This window comes from Oncorhynchus mykiss, chromosome 9 (assembly GCF_013265735.2).
Source record: "Oncorhynchus mykiss isolate Arlee chromosome 9, USDA_OmykA_1.1, whole genome shotgun sequence".
In the NCBI taxonomy this organism is placed as follows: domain Eukaryota; kingdom Metazoa; phylum Chordata; class Actinopteri; order Salmoniformes; family Salmonidae; genus Oncorhynchus; species Oncorhynchus mykiss.
The window spans coordinates 15,619,917-15,644,093 of NC_048573.1; the positions used below are offsets into that span (position 1 = coordinate 15,619,917).

Consider the following 24,177-nt stretch of genomic DNA (forward strand, 5'->3'; position numbering starts at 1 on the left):
ACTAGATAATTACTTCAAGGATTACTTTTTAAATTCAGAAAGGATGTTTGTGATTTTTTTTTTTATTGTTTACAGTAAGTTTGTTCCACCTGAGCAAGTCTGACCTCAGGTCCGAGACCACTATGATGACAGACCAAATGTGTTTGATGGATCGCTGGAATAGGCTTTTGTAGGCTACAGTCCAAGCTATGTCTTCCAATGGTGTGACTGCTGTCGGCATCAAAAAGATTATCCAACTTGAATCGCTTGGAGGTAAGGAAGACAGTAGTGGTGTAGTCTACGGCGATACGGATATCACTTATTATTGATACCTACATAGCGCATTGATGTGAATCACACTGCTGCTCTCTCATTTAGCTATTTGCGCCTTACGGATTGTGTTTGATGTGGATGGCTGTTCACAAATCTAAATGTGTATTTGAACCTAAACAATGGTTGAATTCAAAAAGTTTAAACTGCCTATCAATCATTGTTTTTGAAACCACTGGACAGCCAACTTCACATGGAATCATGTTGTAGCCGTTCACATACTACTGTAAAGGCCAGCTCATTGGCTATCTAGTTAGCTATGTTTCAAAACTATAGGTGGTCATTGGACCATGACACACTCAATCAAGTGAACATGCTCGTCTCATTGTTGCGTAATGATGGCTTACCTTCATGGGCTAATTGACATGTTGTGTAGCCATTACGTAATGTAGAATGATGAAACAAGTTAGGTTGCCTTCTAGAGTGTCTGAGGATTTCACAGAAACCGAACATGACCGGGTTAAGCAACGTTTTGTGTGTTAGGATATCAAAATTAATTTTGTCAAACAAAACTATGCTACATTTTATCTCTGGGACCCTAAGGATGACAAATCAGTGGAAGGTTACTGAATGTAAGTACATTATATACCATCAGAGGTGAACGTATCAAACCAGTTGCCTTGATAAGTGTTTTGTTGTTGTGCACTATCCTTAAACAATAGCTTGTGTTTTTTCTCTCTCGCTGTAATAGCTACTGTAAATTGGACACAGCAGTTAGATTAACAATCACTTAAGCTTTCTGACAATATAAGACATGTCTATGTCCTGGAAAATTGGTTGTTGTTTACAATGCTATTCTAGTGTCACATCGTATATTGAGCAACAACTGTCCCAATTTCGGGACACTGATCCAGTGAGGTTTTAAAGTACATTTATCAAACCATGGATGTAAGGAGAGGTCAAGGAAAGCCAAAATATGGACAGCCTTTTGTCTTTTGTTTATGTTGATTGAGTCTGATTAGATGTAATACTAGTCGAAACTAGTTATTTTTTAAAATGATCTAATTGAAGTTGTGCTTAGGGGCACACAGTGCTTGACATTTTTACTCTGCTGCACAATACTCCTTATCTACTGTCTCTCACCAGTGTGTACAAGCGCAGAGTTCCTCCTGTGTTTACATGTTTGTGTGTGCGTGCGCCTCTGAAAGCAGTTATGAATTGCTGAGTACAGGGCTAGTTTTTCTCATATTAAGCTCCCTCACAGAGTTCAGAAGTCAATGTCATTCATCCGAACTTCCGAACAACCAGAGAATGGACCGGCACTAACGCTACTGCCAATACGGCACAATGTGTGAATACCAAGATGTAGCCTAACACCTGTTTTGCTGCCTGCCTGAGCGCCAGTCTGTTTCTACTTCTTTTTAGCCGACTTCTCGTCATATTTCCAAGCAAGTCACTGAACGGCTGTAGCAGCTGAATGTTGAAACGTTTGGGAAACCAGGTTAGTGAGTCTGAATGCTTTAATGCAACATTGCTGGAGCCTCAGGGCATGTTAAGGCTACACTGCTTCTTTCAGCCAGCTAACTAGGAAATGTTATGTCAAACTAGCGCACTCTGCTGTAACCTACCATAACTTGGTTAGGCCATGTTTTTCTTTAGTGTTACTGGCGTCCTACAGTGTGCCTGTGACAAGGAGACCATGGATAATTAACGACCCAGTGGAGACTGGCTATCTCGTGGTACTGCTCCAGTGAGGGTGGCCCGGTTTTGTTTAGTAGTGTGTCTGTGTGTAAAGGGAATTTTCCGGTGAACCAAAGGAGAGCAGTTGTTGATAACATCAATCAGAATCCAATCTTGTTTATTTAACAGGGAGACACCTCCAGAGCAGAAACAGAAACCAATTCTAACGGGCCTTCTCTGAGAATACCCTTCTTCTTAATCACAACGCACCTAATGTTCTGTAAACACCAGCCGAGAGGCTTGTAGGATGTCACAACATCAGCTGCTACAGAATCACATAGTGTCACAGATACATTATCAGTGATCCCTTGACTCTGGAGTCTAACTTTAACCATAACATTCAACACTGGCAGACATTTCATACTGGCAGTTACACAGGTCAAAGGTAGAACATCAGTACTTTGTTCCAAGATAATTATAGAAAAATACTTAACCATGTATGTTTTAAGTACCATATTTAATAAAGTCCTGTTTCCCTTCCCCCTAGGGAATGAGTGTGAGTTGGGTTACAAGGTCACTCTCAGTAATCTCTGCCCAATCAGTGGTCTCCATTCTCCAAGTCTGCAAACGTTCTCAGTGAACCTTGGTGTAAGCTACTGCCTGTAGGTGTATCCACGTGTTACTAAGTAACAGGCTACCCAAGTCAGTGTTCATACACATGCCCACATGATATATACAAAAGTATGTGAACACCTGCTCGTCATCTCATTCCTAAATAATGGGCTTTAATATGGAGTTGGTCCCCCCCTTTGCTGCTATAACAGCCTCCACTCTTCTGGGAAAAATTTCCACTAGAACATTGTTGCGGGGAGTTGCTTCCATTCAGCCACAGACACTAGTTAGGTTGGGCACAGATGTTGGGCGATTAGGCCTGGCTCTCAGTCGGCGTTCCAATTCATTCCAAAGGTGTTTTGATGGGGTTGAGGTCAGGGCTCTGTTCAGACCAGTCAAGTTCTTCCATCAATCAAATTAATTTATAAAGCCCTTCTTACATTAGCTGATGTCACAAAGTGCTGTACAGAAACCCAGCCTGAAACCCCAAACAGCAAGCAATGCAGATGTAGAAGCACGGTTGCTAGGAAAAACTCCCAAGAAAGGCCAGAACCTAGGAAGAAACCTAGAGAGGAACCAGGCTATGAGGGGTGGCCAGTCTTCTTCTGGCTGTGCCGGGTGGAGATTATAACAGAACATGGCTAAGATGTTCAAATGTTCATAGATGACCAGCAGGGTCAAATAATAATAATCACAGTGGTTGTAGAGGATGCAACAGGTCAGCAACTCAGGAGTAAATGTCAGTTGGCTTCGACACCGATCTCGACAAACCATAGGCTGAAACAGGAAAGGAACTTCCCCAAACTGTTGCCACAAAGTTGGAAGCTCAGAATAGTCTAGCATGTCATTGTATGCTGTAGCATCAAGATTTGCCTTTAATAGAACTAAGGGGCCTAGCCCGAACCATGAAAAACAGCCCCAGACCATTATTCGTCTTCCACCAAACTTGACAGTTGACACTATTCATTTGGGCAGGTAGCATTCTCCTGGCATGCGCCAAACCCAGATTCATCCGTCAGACTCCAGAGAACGCGTTTCTACTGCTCCAGAGTTCAATGGTGGCGAGCTTTACACCACTCCAGCCGACACTTGGCATTGCGCATGGTGATCTTAGGCTTATGTGCGGCTGCTCGGCCATGGAAACCCATTTCATGAAGCTCCCAACGAACAGTACTTGTGCTGACGTTGCTTCCATAGGCAGTTTGGAACTCTGTAGTGAGTGTTGCAAACGAGGACAGACGATTTTAATGCTCTCCAGCACTCGGCGGTCCCATTCTGTGAGCTTGTGTGGCCTACCACTTCGTGGCTGAGCCGTTGTTGCTCCTAGACGTTTCCACTTCACAGTAACAGCACTTACAGTTGACTGGGGCAGCTCTAGCAGGGCAGAAATTTGAAGAACTGCTTTGTTGGAAAGGTGGCATCCTATAACAGTGTCACGTTGAAAGTCACTGAGCACTTCAGTACGGGCCATTCTACTGCCAATGTTTGCCTTTGTGTCCCTGTGTAAGAATTTCCACAACACTCCATAGACAATCTTAAATGAATCATTGTTTATTGCCAGCGCACTGGAGAGATTTCAACCAACTCAATGCACACATGTCAGTCAGGAGCTCTGCTTGGGTAATCCCAGCAGTTGCCTTATATACGGCTATTCTAGTTTTATTTCATTCATGTGCCCGACCAATACTGGTTCATAACATGTAACAATACCTCACAAGGCTTCTTCTCTCTAAGCTGAGACCCTGAAACTTAGAAATCTTTCGTTCTCAAAACAAGGTCTGGGCATACTGCCAAATTGCAGCTACTGATGGTGAAGATTCAGTCAGCCACTTGCATGAACACATAAATTAGTCCTAAGAGAAGCACATGAGTATAACATTTCCATCACAGGCGATTGCATGGCTGTGTGCTAATTTTTTTTATACACCTGTCAGCAACGGGTGTGGCTGAAATAGCCAAATCCACTAATTTGAAGGGGTGCCACGTACTTTTGTATATATAGTGTAGGAACTGGATGAAGTGACTAGGGGAGTGAAAAAGAAATTCCCATGAACCAGTTTGGCAGCTTGATGTCCAATCAGCACTTGCCTAGTGGCAATCCATGAAGTGTAATTGCCGGTATCTGTCAGGATTGTGCCTGTAGGTTAAGCTGCCTTTCTGTGTGTCTCGTGCTATTTATATGCACTGTGTGTTGGGGGTGGAAGTGGACCCTTGTCTGGCCCACCTGGTGTGCTGTGTCAGGCAGACGTGGGAATGTTCTGTAGTGGAACAGAATGGAACTACCTGATCCAGGCCTTGAACAGAGGCATATTACATATTGGAACTGTGGAGATAGAACATACTTGGTTCTGGAGTGCTGGTTCATCTGATCTCTAGAACCCTGGTGCCACGTTAACTTGGTATTCTCTGTTGGGATTTACTTCCAAACTCCAGATGGTTGATTTCACCTGTGCCATCACCTAGCAACAGGAGCCGTGCTAAAAGGTAGGGGGGCTTCATTGGTTGGTTGTTTGGTTTGATGGTGCCAGCACAGCAGTCAAAATGTCATCTTTCTTTAGGGTGACAAGTGGAATATTCCTGCTGGAGCTCATGCTACAGGTGGGTGCTGCTATGGTGACCAGTGAGCTGAGATAAGGCGGGGTTTACCTAGCAAAGACTTATAGATGACCTGGAGCCAGTGGGTTTGGCGACAAATATGAAGCGAGGGCCAGCCAACGAAAGCATACAGGTCGCAGTGGTGGTTAGTATATGGGGCTTTGGTGACAAAACGGATGGCACTGTGATAGACTACATCCAATTTGTTGAATAGAGTGTTTGAGGCTATTTTGTAAATGACAACGCCGAAGTCAAGGATCGGCAGGATAGTCAGTTTTACGAGGGTATGTTTGGCAGCATGAGTGAAGGATGCTTTGTTGCAAAATAGGAAGCCGATTCTAGATTTAATTTTGGATTGGAGATGCTTAATGTGAGTCTGGAAGGAGAGTTTACAGTCTAACCAGACTCCTAGGTATTTGTAGTTGTCCACATATTCTAAGTCAGAACCTTCCAGAGTAGTGATGCTGGACGGGCGGGCAAGTGCGGGCAGCGATCGGTTGAAGAGCATGCATACATTTAGTTATACTTGCATTTAAGAGCAGTTGGAGGCCACGGAAGGAGAGTTGTATGGCATTGAAGCTCATCTGGAGGTTAGTTAACAGTGTCCAAAGAAGGGCCAGAAGTATACAGAATGGTGTCGTCTGAGGTGGATCAAAGAATCACCAGCAGCAAGAACAACATCATTGATGTATACAGAGAAGAAAGTCGGCCCGAGAATTGAACCCTGTGGCACCCCCATAGAGACTGCCAGAGGTCCGCACAACAGGCCCTCCGATTTGACACACTGAACTCTGTCTGAGAAGTAGTTGGTGAACCAGGCGAGGCAGTCATTTGAGAAACAAAGGCTGTTTTGTCTGCCGATAAGAATGTGGTGATTGACAGAGTCGAATGCCTTGGCCAGGTCAATGAAAACAGCTGCACAGAATTGTCTCTTTTTGATGGTGGCTATGATATCGTTTAGGACCTTGTGCGTGGCTGAGATGCACCCATGACCAGCTCTGAAACCAGATTACATAGCGGAGAAGGTACGGTGGGATTCGAAATGGTCGGTGATCTGTTTGTTAACTTGGCTTTCGAAGACCTTAGATATACAGGGTAGGATAGATATAGGTCTGTAGCAGTTTGGATCTAGAGTGTCTCCCCCTTTGAAGAGGGGGATGACTGCGGCAGCTTTCCAATCTTTGGGGATCTCAGATGATACAAAAGAGAGGTTGAACAGGCTAGTAATAGGGGTTGCAACCATTTTGGCTGATAATTTTAGAAAGTGAGGGTCCCGATTGTCTAGCCCTGTTTATTTGTAGGGTTCAGAACATCAGCTATCTGGATTTGGGTGAAGGAGAAATAAGTGAGGCTTGGGTAAGTTGCTGTGGGGGGTGGAGGGCTGTTGACCAGGGTAAGGTAGGCCGGGTGGAAAGCATGGCCAGCCGTAGAGAAATGCTTATTGAAATTCTCAATTATTGTGGATTTATCAGTTGTGACAGTGTTTCCTAGCCTCAGTGCAGTGGGCAGCTGGGAGGAGGTGCTCTTATTCTCCATGGACTTTATAGTGTCCCAGAACTTTTTGGAGTTTTCTGCAGGATGCAAATTTCTGTTTAAAAAAAGCTAGCCTTTGCTTTCCTAACTGCCTGTGTATATTGGTTCCTAACTTCCCTGAAAAGTTGCATATCGTGGGGGCTATTTGATGCTAATGCCGTACGCCACAGGATGTTTTTGTGCTGGTCAAGGGCAGTCAGGTCTGGAGTGAACCACGGGCTATATCTGTTCTTGGTTCTACATTTTTTGAATGGGGCATGCTTATTTAAGATTCAGGAAAGCACTTTTCAAGAATAACCAGTCATCTTCTACTGACGGAATGAAGTCAATATCCTTCCAGGATGCCCGGGCCAGGTTGATTAGAAAGGCCTGCTCGCTGAAGTGTTTTAGGTGTATCAATACACCCAGTCACTACACTAGGCTAATGACTTTCCTAGTTAAATAAAATAAATACAAAGATACAGGCGTCCTTCCTAACTCAGTTGCCGGAGTGGAAAGAAACCGCACAGGGATTTCACCACAAGGTCAATGGTCACTTTTTAAGAATGTTTAATGACTGATTTTTTAAAAATCCTGTTTGCAACAAGGCACTAAAGTAAAACCAGGCATTGGAACCTAAATTATTTTCCAATCGTTTTGTTCTGAACAGAACCATCATTTTTTTTCTTTAACATTCTACTAACAAGCTAGCTAGCTAACAAACTTGTGTGTTCAGAGCGGCACCAGAATTAAAATAAAAACACGTCTTACCTTTTTGTAGTTAATACATCTACCTTGAAACAGCATAACTATGTTATTCTTAACTAGCATTGAAAAAGTTAATCAATTGTTCTCTAATAAAAAAAATATCCCCCTAATTTCTGCATCACGCCTGTAATGTCAATAGCTACAGTAGACTTTGCATGCTTTGTAGGGAGGGGGAGGGGCTATAGTCTACACACTCACATTGGCAAAGATTTTCAGCTGGTAGGCACTGGAATGCACTTCTGAGTGACAGTGAGGGCTTTGCATAGGCATTTTTTTGTGGGACTGAAAAACATGCTCGGAACGTAAAATAACATCAACCGGTTCCCATACTTTTAAAATAACGGTTCTTTTCCAGAACAGTATAGATCACTTTTGTTCTCGTCTGGTTCTGTTCCTTTTAAAAATGTAGTTTATTTTTCAGTTCTGTTCCCTGAACCGGTTCCAACCCCTGACTAAAACTGCAAATAACGATTTGTATTCAGGACAATCCAACACAGAACATTACTGGGCACTACTCTTCATATTTTCAAACATGGCGGTGGTTGCATCATGTTATGGGTATGCTTGTCATTGGCAAGAACTAGGGAGTATTTTTATTTTTTAAAAATTAGGATAAATGTTTTGCACAGGCAAAATCATAGAGGAAACTTAGTTAAGTCTGATTTTCACCAGACACTGGGATATGAATTTCAGCAGGACAATAACCTAAAACAAAAGGCAGAGTATACACTTACCAAGACGACATTGAATTAGTGGCCTAGTTACAAAATGGCTGTCTAGTAATGCTCAACAACCAACTTGACAGAGCTTTAAGAATTTTTAAAAGAATAATGTGAAAATATTGTACATTCCAGGTGTGCAAAGCTCTTAGAGACTAACCCAGAAAGACTCACAGCTGTAATCACTACCAAAGGTGATTCTAAAATGTATTGACTCGGGTGTGAAAATGTATGTAAATTACATTTTTGTACTTCATTTTCAATACATTTGCAAACATTTCTAAAAACATTTTCACTTTGTCATTAAGGGGTATTGTGTGTAGATGGGTGAGGGGAAGCGTATATATTTAATCCATTTTGAATTCGGGCTGTAACACAACAAATGTGGACTAAGTCAAGGGATATACTTTCTGAAGGCACTGTTGGTAGCTATGAACCCTTCAGATGAAATCTCACACATGGCTTCATATCCTCTTTGTGCATACATGTTTGAGAGCAAAAGAGAGAAAGTTCATGTGTTTGTGGAAAGGGAAGGAGAAGGTAGAGGAGAGTGTCTGTCTCGTACTACTGGTTTCACTCATTTGTTTATGGTAGTTTTCATCTTCTGGTTATTTCTCTTGCTCTCCCCTGCTGTGGCTTTTGCTCTAATGACATTTTGATGTGTGTGTGTGTGTGTGTGTGTATACACACACTGTTCTGCCTCTGAGAAATTGCTTCATTCAAGTCAATTAGGCCTATTGATTGTGCAGAAAAACAGTTGTTCTAACATTTAATATATTAATTTGTTAATTCTTTGGTAAGCAGAAAATTAAAGCTGTAATGTACTGTATAGCGCTGTGTTCAATACAGATCAATATGATGCCAGCAGTACTGGCTCAGCCAGTTGTCTACCCTAGCAACCAACCAGTGCGAGCCGATCGTCTTTCCTGTGACGACATCACCGGCCCCTTAGCAGTCAACTGCTGAGAACTCGGCTCACACACACACACATCGTCACTCACGCACACACACAGTCACAAATAAGCCTACGCACACAGCCCGCTACACTATTCGTGGCTGCTGTAAATCATGGAGGCTGCCTCCATAGTAAACAGTTCGCCTAGAGACGTGTAGCTAACGCGCAGTGAGAGAGCTAACGTAAGCTTAGCGACCAACTGTCAGTCAACCATGGAGGATATCTCAGCTGAGACCGACCCCTATCTCCCTTACGACGGGGGAGGGGATACCATTCCCCTGCAGGAGCTGCCTAAAAGAGGTATGCCACGATCCCCGCACCTTTCCTTCCTTCTGAATGGAGGTTGGAGGTTCGTTTCTGTCTGTCTGTCCATCTGGCTACAGTTAGTCATGGAGCTGGATAATCTAATGCTCAAGCTCCCAGCTGTTGTTATAAAGACTAAAATGGTGTGGCGCTTATGATTTAGGACAGATAGGAGGGCTGTAATGTGTGTGTGTGTGGGCGACAATATTATCTAACTAACGTTAGCTGGCTGTCATTCTTCGACCATTCCCCTGCTCGTTGATGATTAACCTTGGCAGTTTGTGACCCAATATCTGGGCTGTGTGTGTGCGTTATCTGCGTGGTGAATTAGCTGGGTGTGTTTTTCTCACAGGAAGGCTTAGCTGGGCTGGATGAAGCAGTGACTGAGGAGTAGCAATGTGTGCCACTGCCTCCACCTTTTAGTCTTGACTTTAAATGTTTGTGTGTTCAAGAGAGAGACACGTGTTTGGTGTGTGTGGGAACACCTCTATAACAACCTCCAGATGTTGGTCTCGGTGTGGTGCTGATCCATTTAACATAAAACAGTGTTTGAATATTTTTTTATTTTTTTTATTTTTATGAATTACTAACAGCACCTGATTTTAAACACTTTTTGTCAAGGGATCAGTGGAAAACGTTTGAGTGTTTAATACAATGTATTGTAATATTGTTGATATACAGTTGATGTTCTTAACCCAAGGCTTTATGGGCCTGGGAGGCTCACAGGGATATAGGTTTCCACAGTAGGCTTACTCCACCAATTATACATTTTTCATCGCAATACAGTGTAATCCCATTTTATTGTTATTAAACTGCAAAGTTTTCTCTGTAAATTGTCAGGATAATTAGCTTGAAAAATGAAAGATTCTCTACGATGCCTAAATGTTCCTTCCCAGGGCCCGAGACTTGGTTCATCCAGCCATGCACTGCACAAGTCCTAGTAAAACTCTGTATGCTATTTTGATATCACTTGAGTTGTGTTCTGATTATGAGGGAGTCCCTGATATATTTAGTATTAAAAAAGAGGTTCCGGAGAACAAAACACTAACACTAACTCACACTAACTAACACTAACTAACACTAACTCACACTAACTCACACTAACACTAACTCACACTAACACTAACTCACACTAACACTAACTCACACTAACACTAACTCACACTAACACTAACTCACACTAACACTAACTCACACTAACACTAACTCACACTAACACTAACACTAACTCACACTCTCACACTCTCACACTAACTCACACGAACTCACACTAGCACTAACTCACACGAACTCACACTAGCACTAACTCACACTAGCACTAACTCACACTAGCACTAACTCACACTAGCACTAACTCACACTAGCACTAACTCACACTAGCACTAACTCACACTAGCACTAACTCACACTAGCACTAACTCACACTAGCACTAACTCACACTAACACTAACTAACACTAACTCACACTAACACTAACTCACACTAACTCACACTAACACTAACTCACACTAACACTAACACTAACTAACACTCTCACACTAACTAACACTCTCACACTAACTCACACTAGCACTAACTCACACTAGCACTAACTCACACTAGCACTAACTCACACTAGCACTAACTCACACTAGCACTAACTCACACTAGCACTAACTCACACTAGCACTAACTCACACTAGCACTAACTCACACTAACTCACACTAACACTAACTCACACTAACACTAACTCACACTAACACTAACTCACACTAACTCACACTAACACTAACTCACACTAACACTAACACTAACTAACACTAACACTAACTAACACTCTCACACTAACTCACACTAGCACTAACTCACACTAGCACTAACTCACACTAGCACTAACTCACACTAGCACTAACTCACACTAGCACTAACTCACACTAGCACTAACTCACACTAGCACTAACTCACACTAACTCACACTAACTCACACTAACTCACACTAACTCACACTAACTCACACTAACTCACACTAACACTAACTCACACTAACACTAACTCACACTAACACTAACACTAACACTAACTCACACTCTCACACTAACACTAACTTACACTAACTCACACTAACACTAACTCACACTAACACTAACTCACACTCACACTAGCACTAACTCACACTAGCACTAACTCACACTAGCACTAACTCACACTAACTCACACTAACACTAACTAACACTAACTCACACTAACACTAACTCACACTAACACTAACTCGCACTAACTCACACTAACATCTATAAAGCATCTGCTATCCTCCTTATTACCTGAACAAAACCTTTACATTCTCAACATGATTCAATGTTGTGTGGATATATCCTTTTTTTCACAGTTAACTATATATATCCCTCAGGCCTTAGCCGTTAATGGCCCACCACTTAATAATATCCTTGCCTTCAATATAGTGCTGAGCAATTAGTGCTTTTTGAGGATGTTTCAGTTTGATTCTAAAAAAATAATCACTTCCATTTATTTTTTAAATAAACTGTGCATTATGTGGGTTGAATGCTATGTAAGCGCAGAATAAAACCATTAATTAAAAAATTTGTAGTGGCTGCCCATTACTGCTTTAACATAATTTATTCACATTACTTTAATACAATATGTGTTTACTTTGATGACTTGATCTCATTCCAAGTCATCTCATCTCTATAGAGCTGCTGCCTGTGCTGTCTGACAAAATCACTATTTCAGTAGTTCTTCAAAGTAAATAAGGCATACTTTTATGACTGCTGAATACCAACTATCAATCTCATAGATGATGTATTTTCAGATGACAGTACCTCTCAAAGCAGCTGCTTTCCATCCCTCTAGATTGAGAGAAGAAAAAACACAGTCTCTGTCTGCTCCACACCCATTCTTATTATAGCTCAGTGCTCCACACAGACCGGACAAGTATGCACACAATGGGTTGTGGTAATTGTAGTTGCCACGTTTTCTGCGCTAAACTATCGGAAATATTGGCCTGTTGGCAACTACAGCTCTGTACTACATCGCACAGTTCAGGCTTGATCCGATTTATCTCTACAGAAACTGCATTGAGCTCACAGCAAAAAAAACGGAACGAAATGGAATTCAAATACTTTACCCAAAGTTGGTCAATTAGTTGTTTACAAAACTAAAAAGAACCTGCATTTCGATTAATTGCTCAACTTAAACTTAACCTACCACGTCACTGATTATCTCAAAAGAGAGAAACTACTTAACAGATAATGGTTTGTATTGGTGTAGTCCTTGTTCATTACTTTCCCTTGCTGAATGAAATACACTGGCAAAGGATTCTCTCTCTCTCTCTCTCTCATTCCCCCTCTCTCGCTCCCTCATTTTTTTCCTTCTCTCTAGTCTGTTATGAGGTAGGCCTTTCAGTCACGTTTCCTTACTAGCCTCGTGCAGGCCAGGGTTAGTTGCAGCCTGCTGTTCTCCAACCCCAGTCAGTCCAGCTGCTGAGCTGAGCCTCCTTGATCTGCTTTGCAGGAGTGGAGTAATGCTGGAGTAGCCTGATGCTGGAGTAATGCTGGAGTAGCCTGATGCTGGAGTAATGCTGGAGTAGCCTGATGCTGGAGTAATGCTGGAGTAGCCTGATGCTGGAGTAATGCTGGAGTAGCCTGATGCTGGAGTAATGCTGGAGTAGCCTGATGCTGGAGTAATGCTGGAGTAATGCTGGAGTAGCCTGATGCTGGAGTAATGCTGGAGTAGCCTGATGCTGGAGTAGCCTGATGCTGGAGTATTGGTGGAGTAGTCTGATACTGCAGTAGACAGGTACTGGAGTAGTGGTGGAGTATCCTGATGCTGGAGTAATCTGAAACTGGAGTAGTGCCTATGTGCACTAAACCCTGACGCTGAATGGTCTCACTTTAGGCATGTAACTGAACACACAAAGTGCACGTGTGTGTGTGTTGTGACCTCATTGATCAGTGTTGCTGTTGTGGTTGAAATCAGTCCCTTGTAGATTCTGTTTCCTTAGTGTTATCATTCAGCTGGATGCTGTGTGTTAGCCTACACAGGTCGGTGAAATCAAAACATGAGGTGCCTGCTGCACTGCAGGACCAGGACCAAATCTCCCCCCTGTGGATTTCACTCACAAATCAGGTTGGTTGGAAGGTAGAAGGCGATAATGTCCATCTCAATGATTGACTTGACTGCCTGCTCTGTTTGCCAGGCTGAGACTGTTTCAGCTGACTCCACAAGAACAAGCCATTTCACATTGGTCTTCCTCACAAAGGGAAGCACCAGATGAAAGCTATTAAACTAGTGTAACACAACACAAATGCCTATTTTTCTCTTAGACTTCTATTTCTACATCAAAGGGCTTCATATAGACCTAATACTGTAATTGGAATGGCTTGGCCTTCTAAAATCAGGTTAGAGGTCTGAGAAATGCTTTACTCATTTCTCTACTCCTAGTGGTAGCAAGTAATGTAGTGAATGCACACATTTATAGCGTCTCTGTTATTAGTGTTAATAGATTAGTTTACTTCTATTTTCTCAACCTCGCCATGGTCCTACTTTCCTCAAAATCAAATGTTATTGGTCACATACACATATTTAGTAGACGTTATTGCGGGTGTAGCGAAAGGCTTGTGTTCTTAGCTCCAACAGTGTAAATATATAATTATTAGGATGAGCAATGTCAGTGGCATTGACTAAAATACTGTATATACAGTGCCTTAGGAAAGTATTCGGACCCCTTGACTTTTTCCACATTTTGCTAGGTTACAGCCTTATTCTAAAATATATATTTTTCCCCCAGAGTAATTCTCATCAATCTACGCACAATACACCATAATGACAAAGCAAAAACAGAATTTTAGACATTTTTGCTAATTTATAAAATAAAATAAAAACATATCACATTTTATTCAGATTCTTTACTCAGTACTTTGTTGAAGCACCTTTGGCAGCGATTACAGAGTCTTCTTGGGTATGACGCTACAAGCTTGGCACACCTGTATTTGAGAAGTTTCTCCCAGTCTTCTCTGCAGATCCTCTCAAGCTCTGTCAGGTGGGATGGGGAGCGTTGCTTGCACAGCTTTTTTCAGGTCGAGCCAGAGATGTTTGATTGGGTTCAAGTCTGGGCTCTGGCCGTGCCACTCAAGGACATTGAGACTTGTCCCAAATCCACTCCTGTGTTTTCTTGGCCGTGTGGTTAGGGTCGTTGTCCTGTTGGAAGGTGAACCTTTACCCCAGTCTGAGGTCCTGAGCGCTCTGGAGCAGGTTTTCATCAAGGATCTTTCTGTACTTTGCTCTGTTCATCTTTGCCTCGATCCTGACTAGTTTTCCTGCCCCTGAAAAACATTGCCACAGCATGATGCTGCCACCACCATGCTTCACGTAGGGATGGTTCCAGGTTTTTTCCAGAAGTGACACTTAGCATTCAGGCCAGAGAGTTCAATCTTGGTTTCATCAGACTAGAGTATCTGGTTTCTGATATGGTCTGAGAGTGTTTAGGTGCCTTTTGGCAAGCTCAAAGTGGGCTGTCATGTGCCTTTTACTGAGGTGTGGCTTCCGTCTGGCCAATCTCTACCATAAAGTCCTGATTGGTGGAGTGCTGCAGAGATGGTTGTCCTTATGGAAGGTTCTACCAACTCCACAGAGGAGCTCTGTCAGAGTGACCATTGGATTCTTGGTCACCTCCCTAACCAAGGCCCTTCTCCCCCGATTGCTCAGTTTGGCCGGGCGGCCAGCTCTATGAAGAGTCTTGGTGGTTCCAAACTTCTTCCATTTTAAGATTGGAGGCCACTGTATTCTTGAGGACCTTCAATGCTTCAGAAATGTTTTGGTACCCTTCCCCTGTGCCTTGACACAATCCTGTCCCTGAACTCTACGGATAATTCCTTTTTGACCTCATGGCTTGGTTTTTGCTCTGACATGCACTGTCAACTGTGGGACCTCCTATACCACAGGTGGACCTCATACCACAGGTGGACTCCAATCACGTCGTAGAAACATCTCCAGGATGATCAATGGAAACAGGATGCACACGAGCTCAATTTCGAGTCTCATGGCAAGGGTCTGAATACTTACATAAATAAGGTATTTATGTTTTTGCGTTGTCATTATGGGGTATTGTGTGTAGATTGCTGAGGATTTTTATGTAATAAATTTTAGAATAAGGCTGTAACGTAACAAAATGTGGAAAACGTCAAGGGGTCTGAATACTTTCCGAAGGCACTGTACATATGAAATAAGTAAAACAGTATGTAAACATTATTAAAGTGACTAGTGTTCCATTATTGAAGAGTGACTCATCATTCACCGGTGTTTGAACTTTGATCACGTTCCCACTTCCCACAGATCAGGTGACAGTCCCAGGTGTCTTGTATTTTATGTTAGCACTTACCGCCTAGGATTGATATCCTTAGTTAGCTTAGCAGTTAGCACCAACTGCCTCTCCTAGGTATCGTTATAGGCTAACACTAGGCTCTACAGCTTTGGATGTCATTGTGCCAACTGTGCCAAGCCACACAACGTTAGCCCCTGGATGACATGGTTGTACTAAACAGCCCCTGTGGCTGTATGCCACCCTAGATAACAAACCCCAGCACAGTATCACACACTGCTGGGAAGTTCAGCAACTACACATCAGTGGTGTGTCCCTGACCGCATGCCGATGGAGAATGGTTTCGAAGGTCAGCAAACCATGAATCATCATAAATGAATCACATACCCGTGGCTCAGTTGGTAGAGCATGGCACTTGTAACGCCAGAGTTGTGGTTTCGATTCCCATGTGGGACCAGTAAGAAAAAGTCTGAAAAATGTATGCATTCACTACTGTAAGTCGCTCTCCATAAGAGTGTATGCTAAATAAAAATAAAATAAAAATCTATCAAATGTGTTTAGCCGTAACTTGACAACGACTTGTCATTCGCTTTGCATCCATCTTCTGGAGATTGTTAGGGTTAAATCGGGTTATGTCAGTTGATGTGATGTCACAGAGGGTTTTAGGTGAATACTTTCTCCTACAAGGCCAGATTATCAACAGATTTGAGCTATGCCGGTATTGCTTTGCAGTGTATTCCTATTTCTCTCTCGCTCAGGTAAAATGTCTCTCTGTAAAAATACACAATACACTGTATTTGTATATCAGAGAGCTGAAAAGAAGAATTTGCACAACAAAGAATGGGTCTAATATCATGCATGCCTACCAGTTGTTTAAAGCACATACTTGAGGAGACAACATTGTCTTCTGATGTTTTTTTGGGGACACATAGTGACTTTGTTCTTTCCCGGACACAATCCCACAGACCTGTACAGTTGTCAGAACGACGTGGGAGATTTCCCTTTTTATTGGTAGAGTTGTATGGGTAGATGAATGTAGACCTGTCTCTGTGCCTTTGAAAATGATATGTAATCCCTATCATACTCAGAATACTGCAAAACAATCCACTGAATTGGATAGTGCACTTAGAATTAGATTTTTATAAGGTATTAGTCACGTGCCGAATACAACAGGTTACAGGTTACCTTACAGTGAAATGCTTACTTACGAGCCCCTAATCAACAATGCAGTTTCAAAAAAATAAGAATAAGAGAGAAAAGTAGCAAGTAATTAAAGGGCAGCATCTTTGACGACTACGTGCAGTTGTCCGGTGATACTTCGCATGAATGTGTCTTACTGTAGCAGTGTTTGTTTCTCTCAGATCACAGCCACTGCAGAGAGAGATGACCTTTTTCAAAATGGCGGTTGGCTGCCCAGCTGAGTTGTAGTGCTGTAGCACTACAAGTCACCTCTGCTCCATCTCCGCCTTTCGGTGTGTGTGTGTGTGTGCCAGCCAGCCAGTATAATCTATTTAACTATCCTTGGTAGATGCGCCTTAGCACTGTTACCAACCAGCACAGTCGAGCATGACTGGATCTGGGATATCAAGCATTAGCAGTGATCATCAGGCATTGTTCTTGATTATCGTCATGAAGGACATCATTTTGGAATATATCTTTTTGGAAATGCAGTCAGTTTTTCTCCTATACTGCATCTCTGCCAGTTGAAACATTTTAAGTGTTGTAATGCAATTTCAAATATTGCTACGTTCTCTGTGCTTTTTGATCATGCTAGAAGGGTGACCAGAGCCGTGTGTTCAAATCCCTAATGGTGAACAGAACATCAATTGAACATTATTGGTGTGGTGTAGCCTACTGCAGGGTTCACCAACTGGTGTCTGTCTTTCTGATCTATGCCTGAGGCCTACATCCTGTATTAAAACAAGCGGACCTAGACCGAGAAGAATGACAGACTGTTGTAATCCTTGGCCAGTGTTCACTTTACAGTCACACGTTACTACTGTGCCTCTGTTTCCCCTGCCACATTTGTACTACAACATATCACAGTCTGTTGTGTACACAGAGGCATGTGACTGTAGAAAGGTCCTTGTGGCAATTTTATGGGGAACTGTTATCAGAGATTGTGAAATGAGATTCGAGGAAGAAAACCTCAGACTTGTAAGTAAACATTCTCCTTTAAACCGGAACGGCCCTTTTTGAAGAAAGTCTTTAGATTGTAAATGAACCACTGTTCTGAGACCAACCTCCGTGACCAGTGAGTGATTCATTAAAAGGAAACGTAGAGCCCTGGCTCAGATTCTACCCCCTGTGTTCAATCTGCAATTGAACGTCTGCAACTGCACCTCCATTTTGGCTCTGAGCTGCAGGTTTACCCACAGTGCTCTGGTGGTGAGGGGGTAAAGGGAGTAAAGACGATTTAGTCCTCTGATTTATTACGGAGCTGTGTGTGTACACGGGTCAGCAGTTTTTTTTTCCACTGTGTCTGACTCTGGTTGAGATGCAGCAGGCAGCCAATGGTTGGTTGGATGGACGGGGTTTTCCCCGGTGTGCCACAAGTACCAGTCAGTCAGACAAACTCTTGTTTTCATATGCAAGCAGGCAGCATGTGCAATGCAGTGTTCCTAATGGAGTAGATATTTACCACTTCCAGGTTGACGCACACAGTGTAAAGAAGAAACGTGAAACTAGGGTTGGTGTAATTTGATTTTGGGGATGATTATCGTGTAAGAAGCAGAAAAGGCTACAAGCACACTGTAGTTATGCCTCTGCTGGTGGGTTTTATGTACAGTAGCAGTGTTTCTGTTGTCGGTCCTTGTCAGGGCGGAGGGAATCATATCTTCTGTGTCAGATGTGACTGTGTTACTCAGAGTGGGAGGTTTTCTCTGACGCTGTTACGGTTGCCTCCTTTTACCTGGGTTTTTCAGTGGCGGCTGACAGGGAAGATCATTACGTCACTGTCTGTCTGACCCAGATGGCATATTCCTAACAGCATTTGGCCCATTCAGACTTCTAGCAGTATGCCATTGTCTGGTCTCTCACAAACTCTCTCTCTCTCTCACCTGTAGGATCTAACTACGTCATGTCTAACGGGGGAGGGGTGCTGAGCAGCACCACCCACCTGCTGGACTTCCTGGAGGAGCCCATTCCGGGGGTTGGCACCTACGACGACTTCCACACCATCGACTGGGTCCGGGAGAAGTGCAAGGACCGGGAACGCCACCGCAAGGTGAGGATGCGTTTACATTTTGGAAACTAATTTAAGAAAAGAATAGCTGCACACTAATACAGTGCCTTGTGAAAGTATTCGGCCCCCTTGAACTTTGCGACCTTTTGCCACATTTCAGGCTTCAAACATAAAGATATAAAACTGTATTTTTTTGTGAAGAATCAACAAGAAGTGGGACACAATCGTGAAGTGGAACGACATTTATTGGATATTTCAAGCTTTTTTAACAAATCAAAAACTGAAAAATTGGGCGTGCAAAATTATTCAGCCCCTTTACTTTCAGTGCAGCAAACTCTCTCCAGAAGTTCAGTGAGGATCTCTGAATGATCCAATGTTGACCTAAATGACTAATGATGATAAATACAATCCACCTGTGTGTAATCAAGTCTCCGTATAAATGCACCTGCACTGTGATAGTCTCAGAGGTCCGTTAAAAGCGCAGAGAGCATCATGAAGAACAAGGAACACACCAGGCAGGTCCGAGGTACTGTTGTGAAGAAGTTTAAAGCCGGATTTGGATACAAAAAGATTTCCCAAGCTTTAAACATCCCAAGGAGCACTGTGCAAGCGATAATATTGAAATGGAAGGAGTATCAGACCACTGCAAATCTACCAAGACCTGGCCGTCCCTCTAAACTTTCAGCTCATACAAGGAGAAGACTGATCAGAGATGCAGCCAAGAGGCCCATGATCACTCTGGATGAACTGCAGAGATCTACAGCTGAGGTGGGAGACTGTCCATAGGACAACAATCAGTCGTATATTGCACAAATCTGGCCTTTATGGAAGAGTGGCAAGAAGAAAGCCATTTCTTAAAGCTATCCATAAAAAGTGTTGTTTAAAGTTTGCCACAAGCCACCTGGGAGACACACCAAACATGTGGAAGAAGGTGCTCTGGTCAGATGAAACCAAAATTGAACTTTTTGGCAACAATGCAAAACGTTATGTTTGGCGTAAAAGCAACACAGCTGAACACACCATCCCCACTGTCAAACATGGTGGTGGCAGCATCATGGTTTGGGCCTGCTTTTCTTCAGCAGGGACAGGAAAGATGGTTAAAATTGATGGGAAGATGGATGGAGCCAAATACAGGACCAATCTGGAAGAAAACCTGAATGAGTCTGCAAAAGACCTGAGACTGGGACGGAGATTTGTCTTCCAACAAGACAATGATCCAAAACATAAAGCAAAATCTACAATGGAATGGTTCAAAAATAAACATATCCAGGTGTTAGAATGGCCAAGTCAAAGTCCAGACCTGAATCCAATCGAGAATCTGTGGAAAGAACTGAAAACTGCTGTTCACAAATGCTCTCCATCCAACCTCACTGAGCTCAAGCTGTTTTGCAAGGAGGAATGGGAAAAAATGTCAGTCTCTCGATGTGCAAAACTGATAGACATACCCCAAGCGACTTACAGCTGTAATCGCAGCAAAAGGTGGTGCTACAAAGTATTAACTTAAGGGGGCTGAATAATTTTGCACGCCCAATTTTTCAGTTTTTGATTTGTTAAAAAAGTTTGAAATATCCAATAAATGTCGTTCCACTTCATGATTGTGTCCCACTTGTTGTTGATTCTTCACAAAAAAATACAGTTTTATATCTTTATGTTTGAAGCCTGAAATGTGGTAAAAGGTCGCAAAGTTCAAGGGGGCCGAATACTTTCGCAAGGCACTGTAACTTAATAGTTAAACAGTGACAAGAAAAAGTATGTGAACCCTTTGGAATGACCTGGATTTCTGCATGAATTGGTCATAAAATTTGATCTGATCTTCATCTAAATCACAACAATAGACAAACATATTAGTTTAAGCAGACTAACACACAAATTATTGTATTTTTCTTGTCTATATTGAATACATAATTTAATCATTCACAGTGTAGCTTGTATGTGAACCCCTAGTATGTGAACCCCTAGAAGTCATTACTTCTCCAAAAGCTGTTTTGAAGTCAGCAGTCAGCTAACCTGGAGTCCAATCAATGAGACGAGATTGGAGATGTTGGTTAGAGCTGCCTTGCCCTATATAAAACACTGACAAAATTTGAGTTTGCTATTCACATGAAGCATTGCCTGTGAACCATGCCCCGAACAAAAGAGATCTCAGAAAATCTAATATTTTTCCACCGCGTTCCTGTCAAACTATTCAGTGGACAGAAGGAACTACCGCTGAGTTGTTTAGAAGGAACACACAACACTATGTGTGGAGAAAAATGGCACAACACACCAACATCAAAACCTTGTCCCGACTGTAACGTATGGTGGAGGGAGCATCATGGTTTGGTGCTGCTTTGCTGCCTCAGGGCCTGGACAGCTTGCTATCATCGACAGAAAAATGAATTCCCAAGTTTATCAAGACATTTAGCAGGATAATGTTAGGCTATCGTATCTGTCCACCAATTGAAGCTCAACAGAAGTTGGGTGATGCAACAGGACAACGACCCAAAACACAGAAGTAAATCAACAACAGAATGGCTTCAACAGAAGAAAATACTCCTTCTGGAGTGGCAGAGTCCTGACCTCAACCCGATTTGAGATGCTGTGGCATGACCTCGAGAGCAGTTCCCACCAGACATCCCAAGAATATTGCTGAACTGAAACAATTTTGTAAAAAGGAATGGTCCAAAATTCCTGCTGACCGTTATGCAGGTCTGATCCGCAACTACAAAAGTGTTTGGTTGAGGTTATTGCTGCCAGAGGGTCAACCAGTTATTAAATCCAAGGGTTCACATACTTTTCCCACCCTGCACTGTGAGTGTTTACACGTATAATTGTCTTTGCTTTTTTGTTTAAGCAGACTGTGTTTTGTCTATTGTTGTGACCTAGATGAAGATCAGATCAAATTTTCTGACAATTTTTTTGCAGAAATACATGTATTACCGAAGGGATCACATACATTTTCTTTGCACTGTAAGATATCTCGCTGGCAACATTTTAGTTGTGAATTCCATACTGTAACGTGATCACCTGGCGCGTTGCTGCACAACGGTGTGAGACTCACAAGTCTCTGGTCTCCCGTCGTTGTGTGCATGTAAACACACCACATGACTGAGGATTACTGGTAAACTTCATAATGAAATATTGTGACAGGTGAGGTGAAATGAAGAACTCAATCTGTTTTATCTCTTAACGTATTGCACAAGTTGACTGCAGGTATTTACTTAAGAAAACTGCAAAATAAATAGAAGAAAAAACAAACATCCCGTGGCTGTTTCCAAATACCCCGGTATACAGCCCAAGTCTCTACAGTGTCTGCCAGGGGTCATATTTGTTGTTCTTGTTGAGGAGGTGTTCCCTCCTATGCTCTCTGTGGTGGCTCTGTGTGCATGACTGAACACCACAAGGAAAACCTTTTTGTCTTTAGTGATATGAATCTGGGTTGCATGGTTCCTCAAGGTTCCATTCACTGTCACATTTGAATGTCTTTTGAATGTTGCCTGAAATTTTTTTACATTTTTTTAATCACCTGACAAACAGGAATTTGTTTGAATTTGAAGAACTGCAGCAGTTCATGGATGGCTAGGCCACTCATTATGAGTGGTAGTAAAATAATATGATCATTTTGATAATTTTCTCTTAAAAGGGGAGAACCATACATTGTTTCATACTTTTAACCAGCCGTGTGTGTGTGTGTGTGTGTGTGTGTGTGTGTGTGTGTGTAGATCAACACTAAGAAGAAGGAGTCTGCGTGGGAGTTCACCAAGAGCCTGTATGATGCCTGGTCTGGTTGGCTGGTAGTGACGCTGACAGGACTGGCCTCAGGTAATACAGACACCTGACCTCACCTGTACTAGTAATGTGAGAGCAAAATTCCAAGATTATGTTATAGTACTGTTATTGCATCAAATGGTTGTTTTATGCAACAGAATAGAGGGTTTTTATTACACTCATCTCTGTGTGTTCTACTGAGAATGGGCCTCTGGAGGCTTAATGCTGACAACATTTACGATGTCTTGGGTGATAAACCTAACAAGACCACATTCCATAGCATGAGTTGGTGTTTCTGTTCTATGAGGTACCAGGGTGGCGATGCCTCCAGTATGGATAATTATGAGAGGAACGTTGTTTTGGGGGCCAGACCCTGGATTCTACACAATGAGAACAGTATTTACAGCAGATGCTGTTTACTGTGAATTATTAGTATGTTTTCATACTAATGTTAACCTTGTGACCCATTCCATGCATCTGTTGTTTGGCATGAACATTCAAGAGAATATACGTTGCTATAAAATGCTGTGGCTCAAATCCCCTCGTTGACAAGCTTCGTTATTGCAATAATAAATTTGTTATTAATACGTTTTGAATAATCCTGATTGGTGATTGACCTTGTCTTTCCTCATTATTGATTAGAATTTTCACGACAGTAGTCAAGATGATTTACCTTAAATACAGGCTCTTCATTGACAACGTGTTTGTTGTTCATCTTGTTTTTTATGTCACACTGGCACAGGCTTAAACTGTTGTTTCCTTCTCATCCTCTTCCTCTTTGTCCAATCAGGTGCCCTGGCGGGTCTGATCGACATCTCTGCTGATTGGCTGAACGACATCAAGGAGGGGGTGTGTCTGAATGCCATGTGGTTTAATCACGAGCAGTGCTGCTGGGGCTCCAACGAGACCACTTTCGCTGAGAGGGACAAGTGTCCTCAGTGGAAGAGCTGGGCGGGGCTCATCCTGGGCCAGGAAGAGGTGGGAGGGATTTAAAAATATAATGTCAAAATGTAGATTTCCACCTAAACAGACATAATTATTTATCATGAGAGGGCCATAAAAAATACCAAGTAATGATAATACTGCCAGAATGATTAAAATCTCACCTTTTCTAGTAAAAATTGTTAATAAATTGCTAAGGCGTAGTCACTTTTGAGGATACAAGTACACAGTACAAATATGAGGAATAGGGCTTAACATGTTTGTGGGACTAGGGCTTAACATGTTTGTGGGAATAGGGCTTAACATGTTTGTGGGAATAGGGCTTAACATGTTTGTGGGAATAGGGCTTAACATGTTTGTGGGAATAGGGCTTAACATGTTTGTGGGAATAGGGCGTACGTAACATGTTTGAACTGCTTTCTAAAAATAGTAACAATCAAATTATAACCAACTTACTATAAGATTTCACCTTATAACTGTAAAATATGTGTTTCTCCCCAATTTCCTGATATCCAATTACGATCTCATCTCATCATTGCAACTCCCCAACGGGCTCGTGAGAGGCGAAGGTCGAGTCATGCGTCCTCCGAAACATGA

At 42.4% G+C, this 24,177-nt stretch overlaps 1 protein-coding gene across 11 annotated transcripts in view; it reads left to right on the forward strand.

Annotated features, from left to right (window-relative positions):
• Positions 1 to 24,177, forward strand: part of clcn3 (chloride channel 3) — a 48,520-nt gene that overhangs the window by 8,342 nt on the left and 16,001 nt on the right. For 4 of the 11 annotated variants that reach the window (XM_036987421.1, XM_021614871.2, XM_021614873.2 and 1 more), the window contains 3 exons: positions 18,773 to 18,933; positions 22,593 to 22,692; positions 23,429 to 23,616. In XM_036987421.1, coding sequence (XP_036843316.1) covers positions 18,773 to 18,933; positions 22,593 to 22,692; positions 23,429 to 23,616 — 449 coding nt within the window. Of the gene's footprint in view, positions 1 to 1,474; positions 1,751 to 4,741; positions 5,026 to 9,115; positions 9,391 to 12,901; positions 13,517 to 18,772; positions 18,934 to 22,592; positions 22,693 to 23,428; positions 23,617 to 24,177 lie in introns of those variants that run through there. The other 7 variants (XM_021614872.2, XM_021614879.2, XM_036987422.1 and 4 more) reach the window with 5 other exon arrangements.